The sequence below is a fragment of the Pristis pectinata genome, chromosome 17, assembly GCF_009764475.1.
Source record: "Pristis pectinata isolate sPriPec2 chromosome 17, sPriPec2.1.pri, whole genome shotgun sequence".
Classification (NCBI taxonomy): domain Eukaryota; kingdom Metazoa; phylum Chordata; class Chondrichthyes; order Rhinopristiformes; family Pristidae; genus Pristis; species Pristis pectinata.
The window spans coordinates 9,025,234-9,050,161 of record NC_067421.1 but is presented as its reverse complement, the minus strand read 5'-3'; the positions used below and the strand labels follow the sequence as shown (position 1 = coordinate 9,050,161).

General features: G+C 42.7%; 1 protein-coding gene across 2 annotated transcripts in view; it reads right to left on the bottom strand.

The window, feature by feature from the left end:
• Nucleotides 1-1,013: 1,013 nt before the first annotated feature.
• Nucleotides 1,014-24,928, bottom strand: part of rab35b (RAB35, member RAS oncogene family b) — a 58,153-nt gene continuing 34,238 nt past the window's right edge. The window contains exons 4-6 of one of the 2 annotated variants that reach the window (XM_052032283.1): nucleotides 7,120-7,244; nucleotides 1,758-1,882; nucleotides 1,014-1,647 (exon numbers count right to left, since the gene is read on the bottom strand). In XM_052032283.1, the coding sequence (XP_051888243.1) occupies nucleotides 1,519-1,647; nucleotides 1,758-1,882; nucleotides 7,120-7,244 (379 nt within the window). In that variant the 3' untranslated portion in view covers nucleotides 1,014-1,518. The remainder of the gene's footprint in view (nucleotides 1,648-1,757; nucleotides 1,883-7,119; nucleotides 7,245-24,928) is intronic. The other variant, XM_052032284.1, reaches the window with a different exon arrangement.

Here is a 24,928-nt window from a genome sequence, read left to right as displayed (position 1 = left end):
TTATCAAGGTGCAGGATGTTAATGTTTGGGAAAAGGACACTTCTGTTTCAGGCACCCAATGTCAACATTAAGTATAGAATGATCAGATGTAAAACATATTTCTTCATTAGCACTCTCAAATCATAACATGGGGCACATACAGTTGTGTTCCAACCTTAGCATTGCATACCACACTCCCCACACGACAGGCTTCAGCCACCTTGCAGCCTCTCAGGTGAAGTTGTCAAACCAGCAATAAATTGAGGTGTCCCAACTGGATTGGGATCACACAAACTCATTTCAAGCAAGGGCTCTCACACTCAGCAGTGGAGACCCCAACTGCCCTCACCCCCTCACACACGGCATGGTTCTGATCTCCCCTCCCATTTTAACCTTCCATTTTAAAATGCAATGATGACCTCCTCCTCTCTCTCCTCCTCCCCCCACCCCCAAGTACAAGATGCACTGTTGCATTTACTTTGCTGTAGGGCATACACCGTGTGCTGCTTAGAAGAAGACACCATCACAAATCAAGCACTTGCCTTCCACGCTGAAGGGTGAGGCATAAACACACATGAAGCTAACACACACAACTGACAGATATTAAAAACGACGTTCATTCACCTTACCTTATTTCACACTTTATTTTGTTACTTTTTTCTCGTTATTTCCCTGCTCCCACCCCTCCCACCCACCCAAAGTAGAAGGCTAATTATCATTCTACAGATGATAAGTTCCTTAGCCAAAATCTCTGGACCCATTTTTTTATATAAATAATGGAGTAGTTAATTGATGATTTAAAAAAAAAACTCCAAATCAAAATGAGGTCTCCGATTCCATTCATAAAATTGCCTAGCCCAATTAGCAAGCCAATGTCCCTTTCTCCCTTCATAACAGTTGCCTTTCCATGTTTACCCCACCTCTTCCCCGACCACAAATGATGAATCAGATAACAACAGTGCGAGTCTAACAGCAGAAACGGTGCAAAATTGGACGCAGCTAGTGGCCACCGTGCATCAACATTAGTCAGCAGCTTGGATCTGAAGATATTTACTTATTAAAAATCAAATAGACGAGAGAATGAAGGTGCTTCATGATTTCTTGGCATCTGACAGTATTAGGCGAAGCGATGAGGAAAGGGGTGGCGTTAAAGCTGTACATTATGTACAGGGTTTTTAAATCCCTTAAGCGAGACAAGTCACTCATTTATTTTCTCTGTAGGTCCGTACAAATCAAATGGAATGAGACGATCTGCTCCGATCTTGGCACTGAGCTCCATTGATGCAGTCACTTTCAATGGAAAAATAATAATTCGGAAACTGAAATCTAGGAGCAACAGCACCGAGCCAACAAGACCCCACATCTGCTCTCAAACATTATCCTCCCAGGGCTCGGGGTGAGGGTGTGGGCGAGGGGAGAGTTGTGGGGGAGAGGTGGGGTGGGGGATGAAAAAGAACGTTCGTTTCTGAATTTGTGATATACAAGTCCAAGTGAAAGGGACTGTTCATTGCAAAGAAGTCCATTTGTTTTTGTTCCTCGTTAGCAACACTTCCTCTTCTTTTTACTGTTTTTGGACAGTTTGATGACATCATTCTGCTGCTGTTGCTGCTGTTTGGCTAAGTTTTCTTTCTTGGCACGCAGCACGAGCTCTGTGATGCAGTTGAACATCTGAAAACAAAAGTAGACCGTGAGAGCCAGGCGAGCAGCACCTGGAAGGCACAAATAGCAGCACAGAAAGCTCAGATCACTCAACAAACCCTGTCAAGGGTAAGACTTACCTCTTCGACGTTGAGGTTCTCCTTTGCACTGGTTTCAAAAAGTTGAATGCCCATCTGTTCTGCAAACTTCTGTGCGTCATTGGTCTCTACCACTTTGCGTGCAGGATCGTCATTCTTGTTGCCAACTGAAATAGAAGCAAAGGCTTGAATGTTCCTGAAGAAACATTTGACACCATCTGAAGCCTGGTGGGAACAGGATACAGAAGTCAGGGAATGGGAAACAGCACTCATACATGAAGGGGGTGTGGGCAAGTGAATAGGCAGAACAGGAAATGAATGGAGTTAGGAATCTATGTGAGGAGGGGAGAAGAAATTGTTCATGAATAGGGTGGGGGGGGGGGGGGGGTTAAAACCAGTATCTGGTGAGGGAAGAGTGCACATAGAGAAACACCAATGTGGTTGGTGGGAGTTTAAATGTGCACAGAACAGGGATCTGCCCATGAATGGAGGTTAAGTATGGCTTGCATTGTCTCTCACTTAAGCAACTTCTCCTTTTTCAAATTCTTGTCTTCTTTACAAATGCCTCTATGGCCTTGTTGCCCATCTCCACAATCTTCTTTAGCCCTACATACTATATATGAAATGATATAAAAGATTTTAACATCAAATTCCGTTCTCTTCTACATATCCTACTTTAATCACTCCACCACCTTATCTCACGGCACCTTCAGTTGGTGAGACCCCAGACATGGCTCCTCAAACACCTCCAGCTCTTTTGTCCATTATAACACTCTTTAAATCCTACATCTTTGACTTTGCATTTGTTGAGGTACATTACAGCCTTTGTGGAATATAGTAGACTTCTTGGAGGATATTCCAGGAAAGAACATTCAACAAGGCTATATGGGTAGAACATAGAAATAGGCCCCCAAGTAGTCAGCATTGGAGGAACAAACACAGAGGGACTTTGCAGATAGCTGTAGGAATAATAGGTGATTTTAACTTCCCTAATATTTACCCGGACTGTCTTAGTGCTAAAGGATTAAAAAGGGGATGAGATACCAGGTCTATCCAAGTACACTGTGGGAGGCAAGGGAAGAAATTGCTGAGGCCTTGGCAGAGACTTTTGAGTTGGCCATAGGTGGGGTACGGGAGGATGAATGATGTTGGACCTTTATTGAAGAAGGGCTGCAAGGACAAGCCAGGGAACTACAGGCCGGTGAGCCTTATCAGTGGTGGGAAAGTTACTGGAGGGGATTCTGACAGACAGGAGTTATTTGTATTTGGAAAGGCAAGGACTGATTAGGGGTTAGTCAGCATGGCTTTGTGTGAGGGAATTCATATCTCATGAATCTGAGTTTTTTTTTGAGGAGGTGACCAGGAAGATTGACAAGGGCAGGGCAGTAGATGTTGTCTGCATGGACCTTAGCAAGGCCTTTGACAAGGTCTTACATGGTAGGCTGATCTGGAAGGCTAGAACCTGGGTGAGTTAGCCAGTTGGACACAAAATTAGCTTGAAAGCAGAGGATGGCAGTGGAAGATTGTTTTTCAGATTGGAGGCCTGTGACCAGTGGTGTGTCCCAGGGATTGGCGCTGGGTCCACTTTTGTTTGTCATTTATATTAATGATTTGGATAGGAACATAGGTGGCATAATAAGTTTGCAGATGACATCAAAATTGGTGATGCAGTGGACAGTGAAGAAGGTTGTCTAAGGTTACAGCAGGATATTGATCAACCGGGAAAGTGGGCCAAGGAATGGCAGATGGAATTTAACTTGGACAAGTACAAAGTGATGCATTTTGGGAAGTTAAACCAGGTCAGGACATACACAGTGAATGGCAGGGCCCTAGGGAGTGGTAAACAGAAAGACCTAAAAGTACTTCATTTCTCCAAAGTAGCAGCACAGGGTGGTGAAGAAGGCATATTGGCGCGCTTGTCTTCACTGGCTGTGGCATTGAGTACAGGAGTTGGGATGTCATGTTACAGTTGTACAAAATGTTTGTTAAGCCACACTTGGATTATGTACTGTTCTGGTGGCCACACTATAGGAAGTATGTGATTAAGCTACAGAGGATGCAGAAAAGATTCACAGGAATGGTGCCTGGATTGGAAGGCTTGAGTTACAAGGACAGACGGGATAGACTGGATCTGTTTTCCCTGGAGCAAAGTAGGCTGAGGAGTGACCTTATAGAGGTTTATAAAATTATGAGGGCATAGATAAGATAGGTAGACACAGTCTTCTTTCCAGGGTAGACGAGTCCAAAACTAGAGAGCACAGGTTTAAGGTCACAAGGAAAAGATTTAAAGGAGATCTGAGAGGCAAGTTTTTCCACGTAGAGGGTGGTGGGTACAAGCTGCCAGAAGTGGTGGTAGAGGCAGGTACAATTACAACATTTAAGAAAGATTTGGACAGGTACGTGTATAGGAAAGGTTTAGAGGGATATGGACTATACACAGACAAATAGGATTAGCTTTGATAAGCATCTTGGTCAGCATGGACGAGTTGGGCCAAAGGGCAGAAACAGCAATGAATCTATAATATGTCAAAATTTTGAAGATTTCTATTTAACTGCAATTACTTGATCTGCCACACTCTCTGCCTCCATATGAACCCCCCCTCCCCCCCCACCACCATGACCACCCTCTTCTTGGCCCTTAATTGGCTCACTCTTCCTTTATACTAGTCAACTGTTTATTAAATACTTTTGGACTTCCTTTTAACATTAGCCATTATGCTTTTCCCATACTCTTATTTTCTATTTACTTTCTGTAATTACCCTGGTTAGTTACTGTGTGTCTGGTATTTATCATTAAGATCCCCCTTTCCATTATACTTTTATCTCCATACCGGTGGTCATCCAGGGAACTCTTTGTACGTCCTTCCTCATTTTTTGCCAAGACACTTTACAGACTTTCAGATTCAAAATTGAGCTCAACAGTTTCAGACAATGCCATTATTCTGATTTACATCTCGTCTTGATCCATCATTTGTTTCTTTACTTCCCTTATTACTTCTCCTTTTGCCTTGCACCACATCCCCATCATTTAATCTCTCCTGCCTTCCACTTTATTGCAGACCTTCCTGTTTCTTTCTTCCTCCCCCTTTTCTGTGCAACTTAAAACCTGTCACATTTAAAATTTTTTTTCCCCCATTTATATTTCAAGTGCTAACCTTTTATTCCATCTGTTTTTCCCTTCACAGATACTTTCTAACAATTCCTATGTCTACCATTTCCTGCTTTTATCACTGGTTTTAGGAAATGGCGACCAAACCAGAGGCAAGGTGAGAGGAAGCTATCCTTAAATACGTGGTATGAGTGGGAATACTGAAAGAGCAGATTCACAAATAGTTCCCGAAAAGAAATATTACAAAACTTCCTTAATAGAGCAATAACCTGGGAACATTTTCCAATGGAAGTAATATCTTTAAAATAGTGAAAATTAGGGAAATTCAAAGCTCCAGTTGTTTACAAAATTAGAAGTGAAAGATGAAAGGGAAAGGCTGAGAAGGCCATCACTAAGGAATCAGCAATTTAACACAATGACCCTTCACCTTTTGGACCCAGGTTTGACTCCGGTGCAGATGAGACAAAGACCTTCTGTTCAGTGTCAGTCTGCATGAGCTGATTCTGAACACCCTCACTGCAGTCCCTCTAGCTATGAAAGTCACAAATGCCAACAAGTGAGTGCAGACGACAATCTTATCTGAAGCCTAAATTACTCAGAGTACACAAAGTGAAATAACTGCTGGAGCAAGCACATTTCAAGGCACTGGGAAGGGGAGTGCTTGAAGAGTTTGCATTGATGTATGGATCATGATACCTAATGTCAATTCACTGTGCTAACTTTGATAATATAACAAAACCATAAAGTTAGAGCAGAAATGCCCCTCAGATTTGACAGGTAACAAAATAGTGAAGGTTTTCTACACTTAACCCATACTGTACAACAGGAGACTCAGAGACCCTGCCAATCAAACCCTTGAAGATCAAAGCCCCTTTGATTCACATACTCAGTTGTTTGTGTTATTAGGATTGAATGGGCTGAATGTATTTTTTGGGCACCTTTGACTTATTGGTAGATAATTCCGAAATCAGACAATCAACTTGCCTGTCAAGATATGCAGAGTGCAATATATGCAAATTAATAAAAGCCTAGATTTAAACTTTATTTGTGGCCCTAAATAGACAGATACACAGTCATCATAAGGCAACACTAACAGCATGTGGACCTCTGCCTAAGCTTTTAATGAATGGTAAATGGTAGGAAATTTAGGCAGGAAAAGTAACAAAGGAAGCATATTATCTAAATGGCGAGAGACTGCAGAACGCTGAGGTGCAGAGGGATCTGGGGGGTCCTAGTGCATGATTCCTGAAAGGCTAGTATGCAGGTACAGAAAGTAATTAGAAAAGCTAATGGAATTGAATACAAAACTGGGAGGTTAAGCCTCAGGTATACAAGGCAGTGTGAAACCTCATCTGTATACAGTGCTGGAGGTCATCGAGTCACAGAGCACAGAGACGGGCCGTCCAACCACCACATCTGTGCCGATCATTAAACACCTCTCTGCACTAATCCCTTTTTTCTCCCTCTTGCATCCCCATTAACTCTGATTCTCCTGCCATCCAGCACTGGGGGTACTCTAGTGGCTAATAGACCTCACAACCAGCACAGCTTTGCTATGTATGAGAAAACTAGAGCACTTGGGGGGGGGGGGGGGGGGGGGGGAGGGGGTGGTGGAGGGGGAGGTTTGTGAGGGTTGAGCAAACTCCATACAGATGGCATCCAGAATGCTAATGGGTTGGAAGCAGTTCAGATAAGGTTTGCTACAGCAATGATTGGAATGGGCAGGTCATCTTCTGAGCAAAATTTGGGTGGGTTTATATCACTGAAATTCAGAAGAGCAAGGGGGGGATGATTTGAAACACAACGTCCTGAGGGATCTTAACAGGGGCAACGTTTCCTTTGGTGGGAGGTTTGAGGACGGGGGTGGGGGGGGGGGTTACTGTTTCAATACAAGGGGTTGCCCATTTAAGACTGAGATGAAGAGAAATTTCTCTGAGGGTCCCGAGTCTCTGGACGTCTCTTCCTCAAAGGATGGTGGAAATAGAGTCTCTAAATATCCTTAAGACCAAGTTTGATAGAGTTCGGATAAGCATTAGGGCAAAAGGTTAGGACGGGCAGATGGGAATGCACAGTTGGTGTGACAATTAGATCAGCCACAATTTTACGAAATGATGGAGCAGGGTTGAGGGCCTGAGTGGTCTACCCCTGCTCCTCTGTTTGGAAAAATGCTGCATCTCCTCTTGGGAAATGGAGCAACAAAGGTGGACAAGTGGCACACTCTCATGGTGTGAACGAGTGAATCATCGAACAATTTCCCTTGTTCATTCCAAAGTGCAATAATAATTATATACATACCCAGTATCCGACACACATCATCACAATTCTGGTTTATTTCATGTAACCACCGCTTGACGTTAACAAATGATTCTGCACTGGTGACATCATATACCACTATAACCCCGTGAGTGCCTCTGTAATACCTGCCAAACAAGGAGAGAGAACATTTGAGTCACTTGGATTGACTTCAGTGTAGTTAAAGCCAAATTTAATTCAGCTTTTTATTCAGTTTAACACTCTGAGGGAGTGCAGTGGTGTCAGCAGTGTTGTTTTACCAGATGAGAAGATCCCATACGTCTTCACTAATGAATATAAAATATCCCATAACAAAATCTGAATAGATTTTCCTGGCCAACATTTAACAAGATCAAACACACTTTATCAGCTCACTCCTTGTTTGTGGGAACTAATCATGCACACATTGAAACGCTGTGCTTATTGCAAGAAGAGACACTAGAAGTTTATTGGCTGTGAAGTGCTTTGGGGTTTCAAAGATAGAAAAGACATTTTTAAATGTGGGTTCTCTCAGATTTTTAATGTCCTAAAATACAAGTGTCATTCATCCAGTTTTCAATTCCTTTTCCAACTGCACCATGTTCTGCTGCTGAAAGTTTTAACAAGTTTCTTTGTGCGAGCCTGTGCCAAGGAGTTTGCAAGAAAATTAAATGATCTACCTTGACTATGGATGTGCCCATCTTTGGCTTGCTTTGCACATATCAGTAGGCGTAATGCCCACTTGAGAATTCAACTGGATGCTGCCTCTGAGAACCCTAACCTCCAACATTTCCAAATGGGTAGGACCTGCCAATGAACAGTAAGCTTGCCGTGACATTTTGAAGGTAAAGTTGAAGTGCTGTATATTATTAAAACTCCACATTTGTTATAAGATCAATGGTCATGTTACTTTTATAGGAAGACTAGTCAATAAAACAGATAAGCCAGCAGGATGGGAGTCAGACTTTGAGGATGTGTGTCTGGGTGGAGAGTGGCACTGTAGGATTTGGTGGTGGTACAGAGGTCCTGCCCAACCAAGACCACTTAAACCTACATTCTGGACATTATCAATTTGTGGCTCTACAGCGTCTGGGAACATCCTGACGTTATAAAGTGTACTTTTCAAATGGAAGACTTTCTGTTACAAACTTAAACATGAATTACAACATTCAAGGATTACCTCAGCATTTCAGTATCTCCCACAAAAGAGAAAGATGAACACCATCCTAATAGAGAAGTTTTGCCATAATGGACGTAACTCATTGTGCAAACACACATACACTCACCACCACCAGTGCCATCGGGTCATAGAGTTATACAGCACTCAAACAGGCCCTTTGCCGACTCATCCAAGATGCCAATCTAAGCTCGTCCCATTTGCCTCATTCGACCCATATCCCTCTAAACCTTCCTATCCATGTACCTGCCCACGTCTTTTAAATGTTATTGCACCTGCCTCAACCACTTCCTCTGGCAGCTCGTTCCATGTATGGAGCACCCTCTGGGTGAAAAAGATGCCCCTCAGGTTCCTATTAAATCTTTCCCCTCTCACCTTAAACCTATGCCCTCTACATTCCACAACACTGGGAAAAAGATTGTGTGCATTCACCCTATCTATGCCCCTCGTGATTTTATACATTTCTATAAGATCAGCTCTCAGTGTCCTACACTCCAAGGTATACGTAAAGTCCTAGCCTGCCCAACTTCTCTCTCCAACTCAGTCCTCGCGTCCTGGCATCATCCTCGTAAATCTCTTGCCAACTTAAGGGCGTCTTTCCTCCAGCAGGTGTCCAAAGCTGAACACAATACTCTAAGTGCTGCCTCATCAATGTCTCGTACAACTACAACATAACATCCCAACTTCTATAATCAATGTCCTGACTGAAGGCCAGCGTACCAAATGCCACCTTCACCACCCTGTCTACTTGTGATGCAGTGCATTCAAAGTATTCTCAATCTTAAACCTTATTTTCAATGTCATTTTTTCCTATGATTCTATGGATTAGGTGGGGGGGGGGGGGAGGTGGGAATGAGCTTGGGCTTCAAATGGGGGGGGTGGGGGGAGGTGGGGAAAGAATTTGACTGATGAAAACTGCACAGGAGAGTTGATATCCTTGTACTCTCTTGTCCAACCCAGCAACTGAAGCATCCCAGGTGACACTTTGGTTAGGTTTACCATCTGGTGTGGCACTGACTTATTCAGAGCAGATGGTCTCGGGTTTGACTTTTGATCTGTGCTGAGTTAGCTGTTCTGCACAGAACCGCAGTTAAGGATTTGCAATCTGCAACGGTGCCCAAAGCTAGTTTATATTTTACTGGTGGTGGTACTGGGGATGGGCGAAGCGGACTGCCATGGTTCCTAACCATTCAAAGGATTCAAAACACAACTTCCTGGAAATGAAATAAAATCTAAATACACTGATGACTTAAAGTAACTGCTGTGACAGGCCGAGATGATCGACTGCCCAATATCACTGATCTCCCAGCTCCGAGAAGGGCTGTCAGCCGTAAAAGCTGCAACAAATTGAGGAAGGCAACCCCATTCAGCTGTGGCTTAACCGAGAAACAATGAATCACTGGGGGGGGGGGGGGGGTGGCCAACTTCCTTAATGCGTGTACAGCAGGAGGCTCTCAATGCTGTGCTCAGTATAGCAAGCACAGCTCATTCAGCTTCTCAAATCTGTTACCATTCAATTAGATTGTGCTTATTTACACCGCCATTTATTCCTTCCCTCCACCCTCCCCAATATCTTTACCTAACAACTATCCACCTCAAGTCTTGAACTTCAAGAGTGTCCCTTCCCATTCCTGCCCCATCTGTAGCCTTTTGCAGAATTCCAAATACCCAACTGTCCTGTGTCTGATACAAGTGCTTCCCAATTTCACTCTCGAATGGCAGAGATCTGGCTTTATAATCCTGTCCCTTGCTTCTGACATCCCTCACCAGAGCAGATAGAATCTGGCAGACCAGGTACTATTTTGAACAGTTTAGGTATGCCCTGGGAATTCTTGTGCCACTAATGTTTGGACTAGCTTGGCATAAAATTTGAGGCCCAGTCAAAAAACCCAAATGATTCAAACTGTTCTGCAGACAGTGGTACCTGCATTGATGCTAAATATATACAAGTGTTTTGATTTCAGCAATAAGAGATTTTTCACGATATCCAAAATAAATTGGCATAACTCCAGAAGACTGGAATTAAAAGTGGACAATTAAATTGCTCATGGTTTCAAAGGATTAGGATTCAGTGCTGTGTGCCCCTCCTGTTTCCCTGAGCCAGCAGGTAATAACCCGCTTGTCTTTGCTCACACACGAGAGGTTACCTAGCCCCAGGTGTTGCCATGGGGTTCCTGGTACAATGGCTCCTATTCAAGCAAAAGGAAGTAGAAAAAAAAAGTAAATGAGGCTGGGAATGGAGATCAACAACCCTCTGCCAATTGAAGAGGAAATAAGTTTATTTAATATATATTTATTTTCAAGATCTGGGCACCACCATCAAGGGCAACATGTGAATCACCTTCTTGAATTGCTGCCATCCTGGTGGAAGTGTTGCCACAGTGCCGTGAGGCAGAGAGTTCCAGGCTTTAGACCTGGTGATGATGAAGGACCAGCTATGTATTTCCAAGCCAGAACTGTGTGCGAGCTGGAAGGGAACCTGCAGATTGTTGTGTTCCCATGTGCCTGCTCCCCTTGTCCTCTTTGGTGATGGTTGGTCAGTCACTAGGCTAGGAGGGAATTTGCGTGTTTCAATTTGGTGCCTAGGTTGATGCCGGGTGAACTGTGCATTTTATCCATTTTCTGTTGAAGTGGAGCAAGACCGGTACAACTGAGCAGCTTGCTTGGCCACTTCAGAAAGTGTTTAGAAGTCAACCGCATGGGGTGGGTCTGGAATCACATGTAGGCCAGACCAGGGAAGGATGGCAGCAGGATAGCAGTGAACCAGGTGGGTTTTGACCACAATCAGGTAGATTTTCATGGTCACCATTAATAATACTAGTTGGCACTTTTCTCCAAACCAAATTCTGAATTATTAACTGAATTTAAATTCCACAGCTGCTGTTATGGGATTGAGCTCAGGCCTCTGGGTTGTACATCTAGGTCTTGTAACCTAACCATTGCATCAAGGTAAACTACTGCAAAATGTAGCTGATGCAAAGTATATCAACACATATGGCACATCTTTCTGATTGTTTATCATTAGTATACCCAAGAGTCTGAAGACTGCAGGTTCAAATCTTACACGAGAGCTGTCTAGGCTAACACCCTGATCTTTACTGATTGTTGCACGAGCTCTTGTTCATTAAATAAGACTTGCCTGCACTCAGTTGTACTTATTCTGTGGCACTCTCAAACAGAAATCCTGGCCATTATTTATCCCTCAAGGAACATCAACAAGTCATTACCTTGAATTTGCTGATGAGAATTTGGTGAGAGCAAATCTTTTGCCAAACTTCTGATGTTGTAACAGAGACTACCTTTCAAAAGTATGTCATTTGTGCAAAGTGCTTTGGAATGTCTTGAGGTTATGAACACAGGCTGTATAAATGCATGTTCTTTCTTTCTGATGTGCAAGATCCCTTATCTATAAATTCTAATTATGAAAGAGGCAAAACTGATCAGAAACATACAATGAAAGGAGTATCACCAGGGAGTACATCCCCACAACACAGACTTCTCCCACAGTGATCATAAAGGTATTTAATATATAATTTAAACAATGTTTCTAATTTAACTTTTGTTTCCATCAAGACTGTCACGGAAGTCTCAAACTCACCAAAGAAACTGAGCTATGGAGGAAACCACAAAGTCTGAGTCTACATTTTACAACACCACAGATCTCAAACCTAGCTGCAACAAACACTCTCTGGCACACTGTGAAAATGAAACCTGTCCATGCATCTGACCACACTCATCACTGAATAGCAGCCAGAAGACATAAAAGGTTACTGCAGATAACCATCAACAATACAGGCATTTATTGAACGTGGGCGTCATGCAAAGCCAGCATTGGCCATCACAAATTACTCAAGATGGCGGCAGTGAACCAATCCTTAAAGCACTGTAGTCCTGCTGGTGAATTACTCCCAGAGTGCTGTTGGAGAGGGAATTCCAACGTTTAGTTCCAGTAATGAAGAATGAATGCTCATTGCCCTTGTAATTTTAAAGGTACCAAAGAAACCTTTGCAACTAACACAGTGCATTTTGTCCATGGTATACACTGCAGCCAAGGTGTGGCAGTAGTGGAGGGATGGAATATTTGGAGAGTCAGGATATGAGTCATTTGCATCTGACCAGCATTTGTACCAGTAGTAGGTTTCTGGTCAAGATGCTGATGGTTGGGAACCTGGTAAGGACAATACCATTGGATATCAGTAGTAGGTGCTTTGACCCTCTTTTGTACCATAGAACAATACAGCACAATACAGGCCCTTCGGCCCACCATGTCGTGCCGCCCCTCAAACCACACCTAAGACTATCTAACCCCTTCCTCCCACATAACCCTCTAACTTAAATTCCTCTATATGCTTATCTAACAATCTCTTGAACTTGATCAACGTATCAGCCTCCACCACCACCCCAGGCAGCGCATTCCGTGCACCAACCACTCTCTGGGTGAAGAACCTCCCTCTGAAATCTCCCTTGAACTTCCCACCCATTACCTTGAAGCCATGTCCTCTTGTTTTGATCATTGATGCCCTGGGAAAGAGGCGCTGGCTGTCCACTCTATCTATTCCTCTCAATATCTTGTATACCTCTATCATGTCTCCCCTCATCCTCCTTCTCTCCAATGAGAACAGCCCTAGCTCCTTTAGTCTCTCCTCATAATCCATACTCTCTAATCCAGGCAGCATCCTGATAAATCTCCTCTGCACCCTTTCCAACGCCTCCACATCCTTCCTATAAATGAGGTGACCAGAACTAGACACAGTACTCCAAGTGTGGCCTAACCAGAGTTTTGGAAAGCTGCATCATCACTTTGCGGCTCTTAAACTCGATCCCACGACTTATGAAAGCTAACATCCCATAAGCTTTCTTAACTACCCCATCCACCTGCGAGGCAACTTTCAGGGATCTGTGGATATGAACCCCCAGATCCCTCTGCTCCTCTACACTGCCCAGAATCCTGCCATTTACTTTGTACTCTGCCTTGGAGTTTGTCCTTCCAAAGTGTACTACCTCACATTTCTCTGGATTGAACTCCACCTACCACTTGTCAGCCCAGTTCTGCATCCTATCAATATCCCTCTGTAAGCTCCGATAGCCCTCCACACTATCCACAACACTGCCTATCTTAGTGTCGTCCACAAACTTACTAACCCAGCCCTCCACCCCCTCATCTAAGTCATTTATAAATATCACAAAAAGTAGAGGTCCCAGAACCGATCCCTGCGGGACACCACTAGTCACAACCCTCCAATCCGAATGCACTCCCTCCACCACAACCCTCTGCTTTCTATATGCAAGCCAATTCTGAATCCACACAGCCAGGCTTCCCCGGATCCCTTGGCCTCTGGCCTTCTGAAGAAGCCTACCATGCGGAACCTTGTCAAACGCCTTACTAAAATCCATGTAGACTACATCCACTGCACTACCCTCATCAATCTTCCTGGTCACCTCCTCAAAGAACCCTATCAGGCTTATGAGGCAAGATCTGCCCTTCACAAAGTCATGCTGGCTGTCCCTAATCAGTCCATGATTCTCTAAATGCTCATAGATCCTCTCTCTTAGAATCCCTTTTAACAGCTTACCCACCACAGACATAAGGCTCACCGGTCTGTAATTCCCTGGACTATCCCTACTACCTTTTTTGAATAAGGAGACAACATTCGCCACCCTCCAATCCTCCGGTACCATCCCCGTTGATAACGGGGACTCAAAGATCCTAACCAACAGTTCAGCAATCTCCTCCCTCGCTTCTCGAAGCAGCCTGGGGAATATTCCGTCCTAATATTTTCTAACTCCTCCAACACATCCTCTCTCTTAATATCTACATACTCTAGAACATTACCCTCACCTACACTGTTCTCAGCATCATCAAGACCCCTCTCCTTGGTGAATACTGAAGTATTCATCGAGAACCTCACCCACTTCCACAGCTTCCAGGCACATTCCCCCACCTTTGTCTTTAATCGGACCTACCTTTACCCTAGACATCCTTCTGCTCTTTACGTACAAGAAAAAAGCCTTGGGATTCTCCTTAACCCTACTCGCCAAAGCCTTTTCATGTCCTCTTCTTGCTTTCCTCAGCCCTTTCTTAAGTTCCTTCCTTGCTACTGTATATTCTCCACGAGCCCCGTCTGATCCTTGCTGCTTACACCTTATGTATGCTGCCCTCTTTTTCCTAACTAGTTCCACCTCTCTCGTCACCCACGGTTCCTTCACCCTACCATTCCTTCCCTGCCTCAACGGGACAAATTTATCCCTAACTTCCTGCACAAGATCCCTGAACATCGACCACATCTCCAAAGTACATTTCCCTTCAAAAATGTCATCCCAATTTACACTCCCAAGTTGTAGATGATCATTGCCTGGTCCTGTGTAGCACAACTGGTTCTTGCCACACATCAGCCCATGCCCAAATACTGTTTAGGTCTTGCTGCATGCTGATATGATCTGCTTCATTTTCTGAGGAGATGCGGATGGAATCATCCGAAGACATCCCCACTTCTGACCTTGTCAAGAAGAGGTCATTAATGAAACATCTGAACATGGCTGGGCTTTCAACAATGCCCTGAAGAACTCCTGTCCCAAGGAACTGGGGGGTGGGATGATTGACTTCCAAAAGCATTCAAGTTCCTGTGTGCAGGTTATGGCTTTAGCCTGTGGAAAGCTGTCTCTTTGATTCCTGTTATATAAGCATGCCTGGTGTTGCTCCCGAGATGCCTTCCACACATCTCACTGATCAAGACTGGTCACCCATCTTGACAGAGATGGCAGGGCATGGGATATGCCAGGCCAAAAAAAAAGGGTACAGACTGCTGCCAAAGGTCCATGATCTCTCTTGGATGCCAGATCTGCTTTGAACTTATCCTTTTCAACACAACCATAGTGCCAATGCACTAAAATATGCCTTGGCTAGGAGGCCATGCAACATAATTAGGGGTGTCCTCTGCGTGAACATGGAATAACCCTTCCACAAGAACTGTACAGTGGTCACTCGCACTACTGCTGGTATGGAGAGATACACCTGCACTGTCTAGATCACGAGGATTAGATCAGGAAAGTTTACTGTGTGTAGATTCAGCCCAGCTGCTATACCTTTCAGGACTACAGAGTCACCCAGAGTATACACCATAACCTGGTATTCTTCCAAAATGGGCTTTAACAGAAAGAATATATGATTGCCCTGCCTAAGGTGATGGATGAGTAATAACTGTGGTTTCTTTGCCCATGTTTGACTTGCTGTCATGAGATATCATGGGGAAGTAGTGGCAATTTTAATGCCGAGTACAGGCAGGGCCACTCCTTTCCGACTCTACATCATTCTGCACTACTGATGGTAACGCAGAATATGGGCACAAGGCTGTAATGGAGGAGTTTGGGATGTCCGCTAAAAGGATGTTCGGCTGTTTGTACCAATCAGTGATTTCATGGTCACAATTACTAATGTTCCCTTTATAAAACTCCAGATTAATTTTTTATTCAATTAAGTAAATTTAAATTCCCTCACTGCTGCATTGGGATTTGAGCTTGCAACGTCAGTCCAGGTCTCAAAATAACTAACTCAGTAATTAAAGCAAAATGTAACCATTCCCAGGGAGGGATGTACATATCCTATGTAAATTAGCTCCTAAGTATGCTGCAAGTATTTTCTACGTAAATCAGATCTTGGACACACCACAAACACCACCTCTTTAATTAGATCCTGGCTGTATTGTAGCTGGCAGCTGCAGCCTACACAACAGGACCAATTTTGTTGTCAAAAGCTAACGGTGAAGCTAAGGAACTTATTGTTAATTAGGCTTAAATGGGGTAACAACTTCTGAAGGGGCAGATGTTCAAATAAACATGAATATCCAACTACTGCTGTGCCAGTTGTTCTGCTTCACTGATTTTATAAACAGTGTTTCACTAATGTAAGGTTGCTGTACGTGTGTGGTAGATAACGGATTAAGCCTGAAGTGGATTAGTAACTACCGGTATAAGTAGCCTTTTAACAATGTGATAGGTGTTAATGACTACCAAGGGACTGTAATGATAGTGACTCAACATGCCATTGGATAGATCAGGCAAACAAATCATAATTTTATTGGTGACTCTTGATGCTCTGTCAAAACTGCAAGGGCTACTTTAAACAGAGACGATACCCTACGGATTTAGAAAATGAATGAGAAATCCAGTTGCCTTTGCCTGAACCATCCGTGGGAGGTGACACAAAGTTTGAAGCAAAAATAGATGCAAGTTAATAAACAGAATCTGCAAGGAAGTTTTTTTTCCCCAAAAACATATAGCCATTATAGTTAGAGATGTTCTCCCCCCCCTTGTGTGTTTTGGCGTTGAGGCAACATCAGGAAGCAATCGGCAGTAATGGATGCACACCCATATTCATTAGCGTTGCTGACAGAGAAACAATTTTTATATTAGCACTGGTTGATTTCAATGGGAGCACTGCAACCCGAGTGTTGCAATGCCAGTGCCGCCAGCAGCAATCCCCAGGCTGCTGTCATGTTGTGGTGCCAGCAACAATGAGACAGGGAGGTGTGAGCAGCAGGCCACTGTCTCTGGAAAGGGCAGGACAGGCAAAAACTGTAATGCTGAAAAATACATCAACTCCTCCCAAGACATGGGGGACCATCTTCAACCAGCAGATTTTTAAACCTGCCTGGCAATGCAATGAAAAAAAATTTTGTAAACCCAGAACATCACAAAAATACTTTGAAACTAAAATCTGTGAGTAGCATGGGAGATTGGAGTCTAATGCAAGGAGATGTAGATGCATTAGGCAAATAGGATTTAACATGCAGTTTACATGCTGAAATGCAGGGAAGAAACACTGACAAACAGGCTCCATTTGTAGCTCCTTAAACAGTGAGCTACGGAACAACTCCCTGCTAACTTGCACAATGCCAACGTCATCACTATTTTTAAAAAGAGACAAAAAAAAACAACTGTGATGACTATTGAAGCATTGCTCTCCTCTCTTTTGCTGGGAGGACCGTTGCAGAGGAAGTACTCCCAGAATCTCAGTCTGCCTTCAGACCATCACTGACCAGATTTTTGCAACCAGGCAGATCCAGAAAAGGGTGTGTGGCTTTTGTCGATTTGACCATAATGTTTAGCACTGTCATTTGAGAGGCTCTTTGAAAATTCATATCAAAGTCTGGCTGCCCAAATAATTTTACCACTGTTTTAAAACTCCTCCTCAATCAAATGACTGCATCCACACAGTGGATTTACTTTGCCATCCAAACTAGGGCAAAACAGGTTGTGGTACTGCTGCCCTACCCTCTTCTCTATTTTTCTAGCAGCCACGGAGGTGTTAATCCAAATCCACCTTCCACTGGGCATTAGCAATCTGTGTTGGACTGAAGGCAACTTCAGCTGCTCACGGCCCTGTAACGGAACTAAATTGACAACAATAATCGAATTCCAGAAGGCAGATGATTGTGCTGTAGTTGCCTACTATCAGGAGGACCGACAAACAGTTCTTAACTACATTCCTGATGCTCTCAACAGCCTTGAGCTACCCCATAAATTTCAATTAAAACAGGACTCCACCAGTCTTGCTGTGTCATTCATTATTCCCAGCAAAAGACACAACACAAGCCCATTTGACTGCCCAAGGGGAAATTTCCAGGGTATGTTTTCCTTTAGCAGCCTTGTGTTTTTGGGACTGTCCTGCAAATCATGTGGTTGCCTGGAAGGGAAGTATGCATCTACTCATAATACTTCAGCTGTGAAGAGTGTAGGAAGGGCTAGACGATCAAATTGGTATTTTGCTGAGTATGATTTTAACACTTTTTCAAAGAACTGTTTCCACAATAGAAATTAATGGTGAGTTGGCAGTTTTTGGACACTTCCTCTAAAACCCTCCTCCCCATCTTAGCCAATGAACTGTTCACACCCAGGACACCTATAATTGGGTTATTTTAAGTGACAGGAATCTGTGCAGCCTGAGAGCCTTGTCCATTAAATGCAACATAAATGCACACATAATCCACAGCTTATAATAAAAACAGAAAATGCTCAGGTCGGGCCACATCTGTGGGAAGAGAAACAGAACGAGCGTTTCAGGGTCAAAGGCCCTGTGTCAGAACTGGGAAGGGAGGGAAAAGAAACTCATTAAATTGCTGGGAGTTGGGATAGAAGGTTGTCTCTATAGTGTACACCCAGGGTGAATATGGGAATAAACTTGACTCTGTATCCCTTCCACAGAGTCTGTGTTCTCACTCTCTAACTATTCCCATTCACACATTGAACAGAATAACTTATTATCCCTATGGTCACCCCAGTTTTACCCTCTCAGAGACATCCACCCGCCCCTCACCCTCCCTGCAGCTCAATGAGCTTTTCTCTCCTTAATAGCTCTGATGAAAGGTCTTCAACCGGAAATGTTAATTCTGTTTCTCTCCCCACAGATGCAGCCTGACCTGCCAAGTATTTCCAGCATCTTCTGTTTTTATTTTAGATTTCCAGCTTCTGCAGTTTTTTTTAAATTTCCATTTACTAGTCCATAGCCTCTACCCATCCTATCACTGGTGGGAGAATTTCATCAATTAAATATGAAAGCTATCAAATGGAGTTCCTTGGGAAAACTGTCCTCTCCACCAGAACAGAAAATTTCTTAAGACAAGTTTGTATTCTGAAATTTTGTGCTGCAGCCATTGAATACAGCTTAGAGGTGCAAGTCAACAGCAGTAGTAACTGCTATTGAGGTACAGATCAGCTGAGACCAAACTCTACTGCAGAACAGGCTCAGTGACAGTAGGGCGATGAATAGCCAACACAAGTCCTTATATACACAACAGGAAATTTACAGCCAAGTGCAGGTTTGACTTGATAAGGGTGTTGAAAGAAAAAGAAAAAATAATCTCTAAAGTAAGAAAAATATCAAGTGCTGGCCCATTATGATGCCTTTTGGTATTTACCCTTGAAGATGGATTTAGGGGGTGGACACGTGAAGTCTAAACAAGGGTTAAGAACTGGAATACAGTGGGACAGATTAAATAATTTTATATGATTATGGCTCATTTGCAGCACCAGCAGCATTCATTGGCTTATTGCTTACATTGATACAGACTTTCACTCTGATACCATGGAGTTGTCATGGACACAAATTATTCATTCCTACACCGGCAACCAGTAGGGACCTTTCCTCATCAGACGTATACACCACACTAAGTGAGGAAAAAAAAACACAATGCTAATCCTTTGTACTGGGCTAGTGCTGCCAGTTCCTGGTGGGCCAGGGATATTAGGAAAACAAAACCTGCCGGATCCACTTCAGCTTTGTACAAAGACAAAAACCCCCTTTTATTCACAGAACAATACAAGTAGAGGTGGGCAGAAGTACAGCCAAAGTAATGAGGCTCCATGGACTGGGATAAATGTAACTGCCTGTTGTAAATCTGAGCTTGAAATGTGCACCGCTGATCTTTCATCTGTTTTTTGTAGTGGACCATTAGATATATTGGGCTGAATGTTTCGATGCTGTACATTCTTTACCTCTAATCAACAATGAAGGCTTGGGTTCTCCTCTTGACAGATCTTGATGTTGTTGTCCACCAGCTGATCTCACAGGGCATAACATGTACTCTGTGCACTAAGACCTTATGACCGTTCTTGAAGATGAACGACAGGTTTCAGTTTTACAAGTTGCTCTTGATATTGGTACAGAATTGGCCATAAATGATCCCATCTGATTTGAAAGCATATCTTGGGACAAGCTGAAAATCTCCACTTTTTTTTTAACATTTACTACAAAGAATCAAAAGAAATGATTGTCGAGTAATAGAATCAGTGAGGGAATGTGGAAGGTGGGAGAAAGATGAAACAACACTGTGGTAAACATTAATTAACTGCAATTTAAGAATTCCCAGGATTGCTGCTCAAAGCTGTCCAGGCCATGGAATTTTAATCAACTTGCAGAATAAAGGCATTTATTGATAATATCCTCGGCAAACTGCAATTTAAACAAATGTATCCCATGCTTCTTCTGATGTTGGCAAAATCAAACAAATTTTGCTGCTTGCCCAAAGGACAGATAAAACATGGTGCTCCTGTTAGCCCAAGGTGGCTACTTACTAAACTGGATCCAGGAATACAATGGTTGGGAAGAAGCCAGGAAGGAAAACAAAGAAAGCAGAATGAAGCAAGTCAATTTTGTTTGGTAGCCTACATTTTAACAGTTGCACACATATATCGTATGTACATTTATCTTGCATTTGCAATGACTTGCACTCTATTGATCTGAAGAGACAGCTTATAAATAGTACAATACTGTTTAGATTTACTCATGTATGATGCTGCAGAATGATGGGTGTATGGGTTGAGGAGTCAGCCGAATGCATTGGTTGCATGTTCTTTTTGGATTGCTACCCAGACTGTTTAGTTCTCTGTTACATCACGATTCCAGGGCTTTGGGCGAATGGCTAGTACTTCAGTGAGTAGAACAGACACCAACAATTTATCTGTAGATCTGTTCAATTGTTGTACGAGTTTCATAAACTGGGGACTCTCCTAGGAACAGTCTTCGGAACGTGGAGCCGTATGGTTAGCCTGCTAATTAACAATGACTGGCTGCAAAGCAGCGCAAGTGAACAGAGGCCTATATTATGTATGTGCAAAAATCAGAAATCTGGGATATGGTGATGCCTGTAAACAAGGGTCAGCAGAACAATCTCATATGTAAAATTAGCACTACTGTCACACTCATATGCAATATAAGGAGCAAGGCATTTAGCAATCCCAGATCTTTGCTTGCTTGCTGCTCTCCTGGTGGTTCAAGCATCAATATCAAAGAGCTTTAACTAGCACCTGTTCAAACATATGCAGGTTTTCATTAATTGCCTCCATCCTGTATTTGCTTCTCTCAAACTCTCTGGTTGCCAGATGACACAGATGTTGAAGTCATCCATTAAGAACTATTCAAATTTAACACCCAGAACCAGTAATGATCTGCACTAATTCAATGGAAGTCACACACTGACACATCTCATGGGCACATGAGCATGGCAACTGCCTGATTCAAGGTGGCAAGTCTCCAACTGGTGCTGGCTGGGAACAATGACCAAAGCCCTATCCAAAAGTGCTCAGTCAATCATTGTAGCACAATCTCCACACAGTGAAATTAGTTACCTCAGCTCAATTGGGAGTAGGTGCTCCGTGGCGAAATAGCTAATGGCTACAAACAAAGCTCTTTGATATTTAAAATGGACACTTAGCAAGGTGGCAGGGTCTTTGCAGAAATAACAGTCACATACAAGCAGCTCAAAGTATAAACTGAGCAATGAGCAAATGAACACAATACAACAAACAGCAGGTGGCCATGCACCCCAAGACATTCAATGAGATCAAAGCCAATCCTGTTCACTGCCTACTTTTCTAATCAATCCCCAGATTTCTCAACTCCTTTAAGCATTCAAAAATCCATCAGTCTTGGTCATTCAAAGCTTTCTGTGGTAGAAAATTCCAAAACTTTACAGCTCTTAAACAAAGAATTTTCCTCCCATCATTCTTATGCAACTTGACAGGGATGGGCTTGCCCCTCCTGAACCAGCCTCACGAGTAAGGAATTGGACTGAAAGGAGAAAATAGGGTCGGAAACTTCTGGAATTCTCTATCGAAGTGGACAGAGGCTCACTCAGTATATTCGAGCAGAGAGTAAGATTTCTGGATATTCAGGAAATCAAGGAGTATAGGCTTAGAAAGGCAGTGCCGAGGTAGAAAATCAGTCACAATTACAATGAATAACACAAGGTGTGAGGGCCAAATGTCATATCCTACTTGAATTAATCATGTCCTTTTTCTAAACAATGTGCAGAAGTCTATCTTGCTCTCTTTCTTCTCGTACATCCCCAGCCCCTTTTGCCTCTCATTTTACCTCCCACTCTGGTCAGGGGTGAGAAATTTTACCAGGCATCAAGTTCCTTTACAAAAATGAACCATTAAATCCAATGGCAGAAAAAAGGCAGCAAAGGTTTTGAGAGGTGCCGAAGTAATTTTCAACCCAAGAACTCCACATTTCAGCTTTCCCACCATACCACACTCACACCCATCACCTTTTCTATATTACAGTCACTACATGTAATATTAGAAGGCTGGGAACAGCCTGGGTTTGTAGCATACTGTATATATGCACACAGGCACACCTCAGTAGATCAACAATTCCATGACTGCCACCTTAGGATCTGTTCAAAATGAAGGTCTTCAAACAGGAACAAACTCTCCCAATGTTGACAGGTCTGAAACCAGTTGCTTCAGAAACTGTGCACTCCCAACCATCAATTTATTACCACACATTCCAGCTTATTGTTCATCCTCAGCTTTAAGGCAAACATCCAGCTGATCACCATGACCCGTTTTATTTAAAAGTTATCCATATCAAATATTTATCCATACCTCAGTCCCTTTTAGGTTTGGTCTCTCTAATGTTCTCCTTTCTGGTTTCTTAACCAACACCCAGTATAAATTCTGGCTTATACAGAACTCCAGTCTCCACCGCAGCTCATACTAAATCCCACTCATCTCATCCTGCCCCATCAACCTCTGCTGGCTGAGAGTGTCACAGTGCTGTGCAGATTAATATATCAACAACTTGGATTTGGAAGCTCAGCCACATCTGCTGGCCTCAAACTATTAGCAGCGATGGAATTGGAGAAGGCAGCTCAGAAATTACAGGAAGACTTGGTCAAAATATACTTAAGTTTTCCACATGCAGGAAGAGACAATGGGTGTGACGTGTTTGACAAAAGCTATTGAAATAGTTAAGAATGAAACTGAAAGTGTTCTAAAAGTTAGTAGATTTGATGGCTAATATATCCTCTAATAAAGAGGGGCATAATTCTACAAGTCGGAGGAAACTGATCAAACCAAACCAGCTCTTGTTGCTGAGGCACGGAAACATTACAGTAATAGAGAAGGTGAAGAGAAGTTGATCCCTATTGTCACAGATCAGACTTACAAGGAATAACAATAGATTTTTGTCCTGAAAATAAGGGTTCTAACACTGACAATTTGGAATACAGTTACGGAAATGGAAAAGGGTAAATCCAGGCCCTTTCCTTAAATAGCAAAAAAATCAGACAAGTAAACATGTTCAAACTAGTAAAAGGTACACTTAATACTGAGCAAGATATTTTTAAAGCAGCATGATCAACACAACAACAAAGATAAAAAATTTTAGCAATTAAGAAAAAATTAGAACACAGCAAAAAAAAAAGTAGGATCTTTCTGAATGAATCAAGATGAATCAAATTGCTTTCCTCTTCCACAATTATCCCGTGTTCACTTCTTTCTTTAGCATTTGCTTTAGTCACCCACCAATTCCTGTTTGATGCCTGATGGTTCCTCTTGGATCAAAGATTATTGTACAACACAACCTGCATTTAAACTTGCACAGGGTAGTATGACAAGATTATATTGTTGGGCTCAGCCTAACAGCAGGAATAGTCCTGGACTCCTTTAATGTTTAGCATTTTAAAATGAAATTACTAAATATAATGTGACAACAGCCAGTAGGTTCAGACATACTCCTATCAATGCTCTTTTCAGACTTTCAGCTCCAACTGCTAAAAATCTAAACCCAGATCCAATACCAATATGTTGCGCTTTTCTACATACAATCTGTGAGAGACAACCACGATCTACAATCACTCAGACCTAAGAGCGCATCAGCTGTGATTCAGATGACAGTGCACTTGCCTCCAGAGTCGGAAGGTTCCTGGTTCAACTCCCACTGCAGAAATGTTAGCACAAAAATCCAGACTGACATTCCAGTGCAGTATTGACAGAGGTCCACTGAGATGGTGTCACCTTTTGGTTAGATAGTAAACCAAGGATCCAACTGCCATCTCGGGTGTACATGGAAAACTACCACTGATCACAGACCACATGATTTCAAAGAACAAGACTTCTCCCTGTCGCTCCAGCTAATATTTAGCCCTTATAAAAAAAATACATTTTTTTGAACATCATCAGTCTGGTACTTGTGTGAGCTGGCTGTATGCAACAGGGATGTTAACTTTCCAAGCATAAAAATCCTTCATTGGGTTTTTTGTTCTCTGAAAGGAACCAATGGTGCTAAATATGTTTTCCCTTTTTGTCTGAAACAAAGCAAACTGTCTACTTTTTCTTAAAAAAAAATCTTCATTTACTTATCCAAATAATTAAGAGTCTTCCCCCAGCATAAAGACTAATATAAAATTTAAATATTTGTCTGGAGGCTGGCTGGCTGGCTGGCTGGCGTCAGCAGAATGTACCCCCTAATGGAGACTTAACTTCCTGTCACTGACCAAGTGTGGTTTTCACCAGCGGATGTCTACAATAGGGAGTGCCGTTGAAGCCATTGTGGAAAATTAGAATGAAGCAAGTGTTGAAATATTTTTTTAAAACAACCACATCAAAAAGTTCTCCACTCACAACTGATGAGGAAAAAATGGAGCGAGCTAATAGTAATTCCAAATCCACCTAGTGAATTACTGCATCCTACCAACCATTGTATGTAAAAGCACCAAATAAAAGAGTATCTAGGAACAATCTAGCAAGATAAACACACTGCTGTACATCAAGATATTGTCACATCATTGCAGGATTTGCCTATCTTATTCTCTATAAATAAATATTGATACAGATTAGCCTTTTCCACGATCACCTGAGCAGTGAGTTTTTACA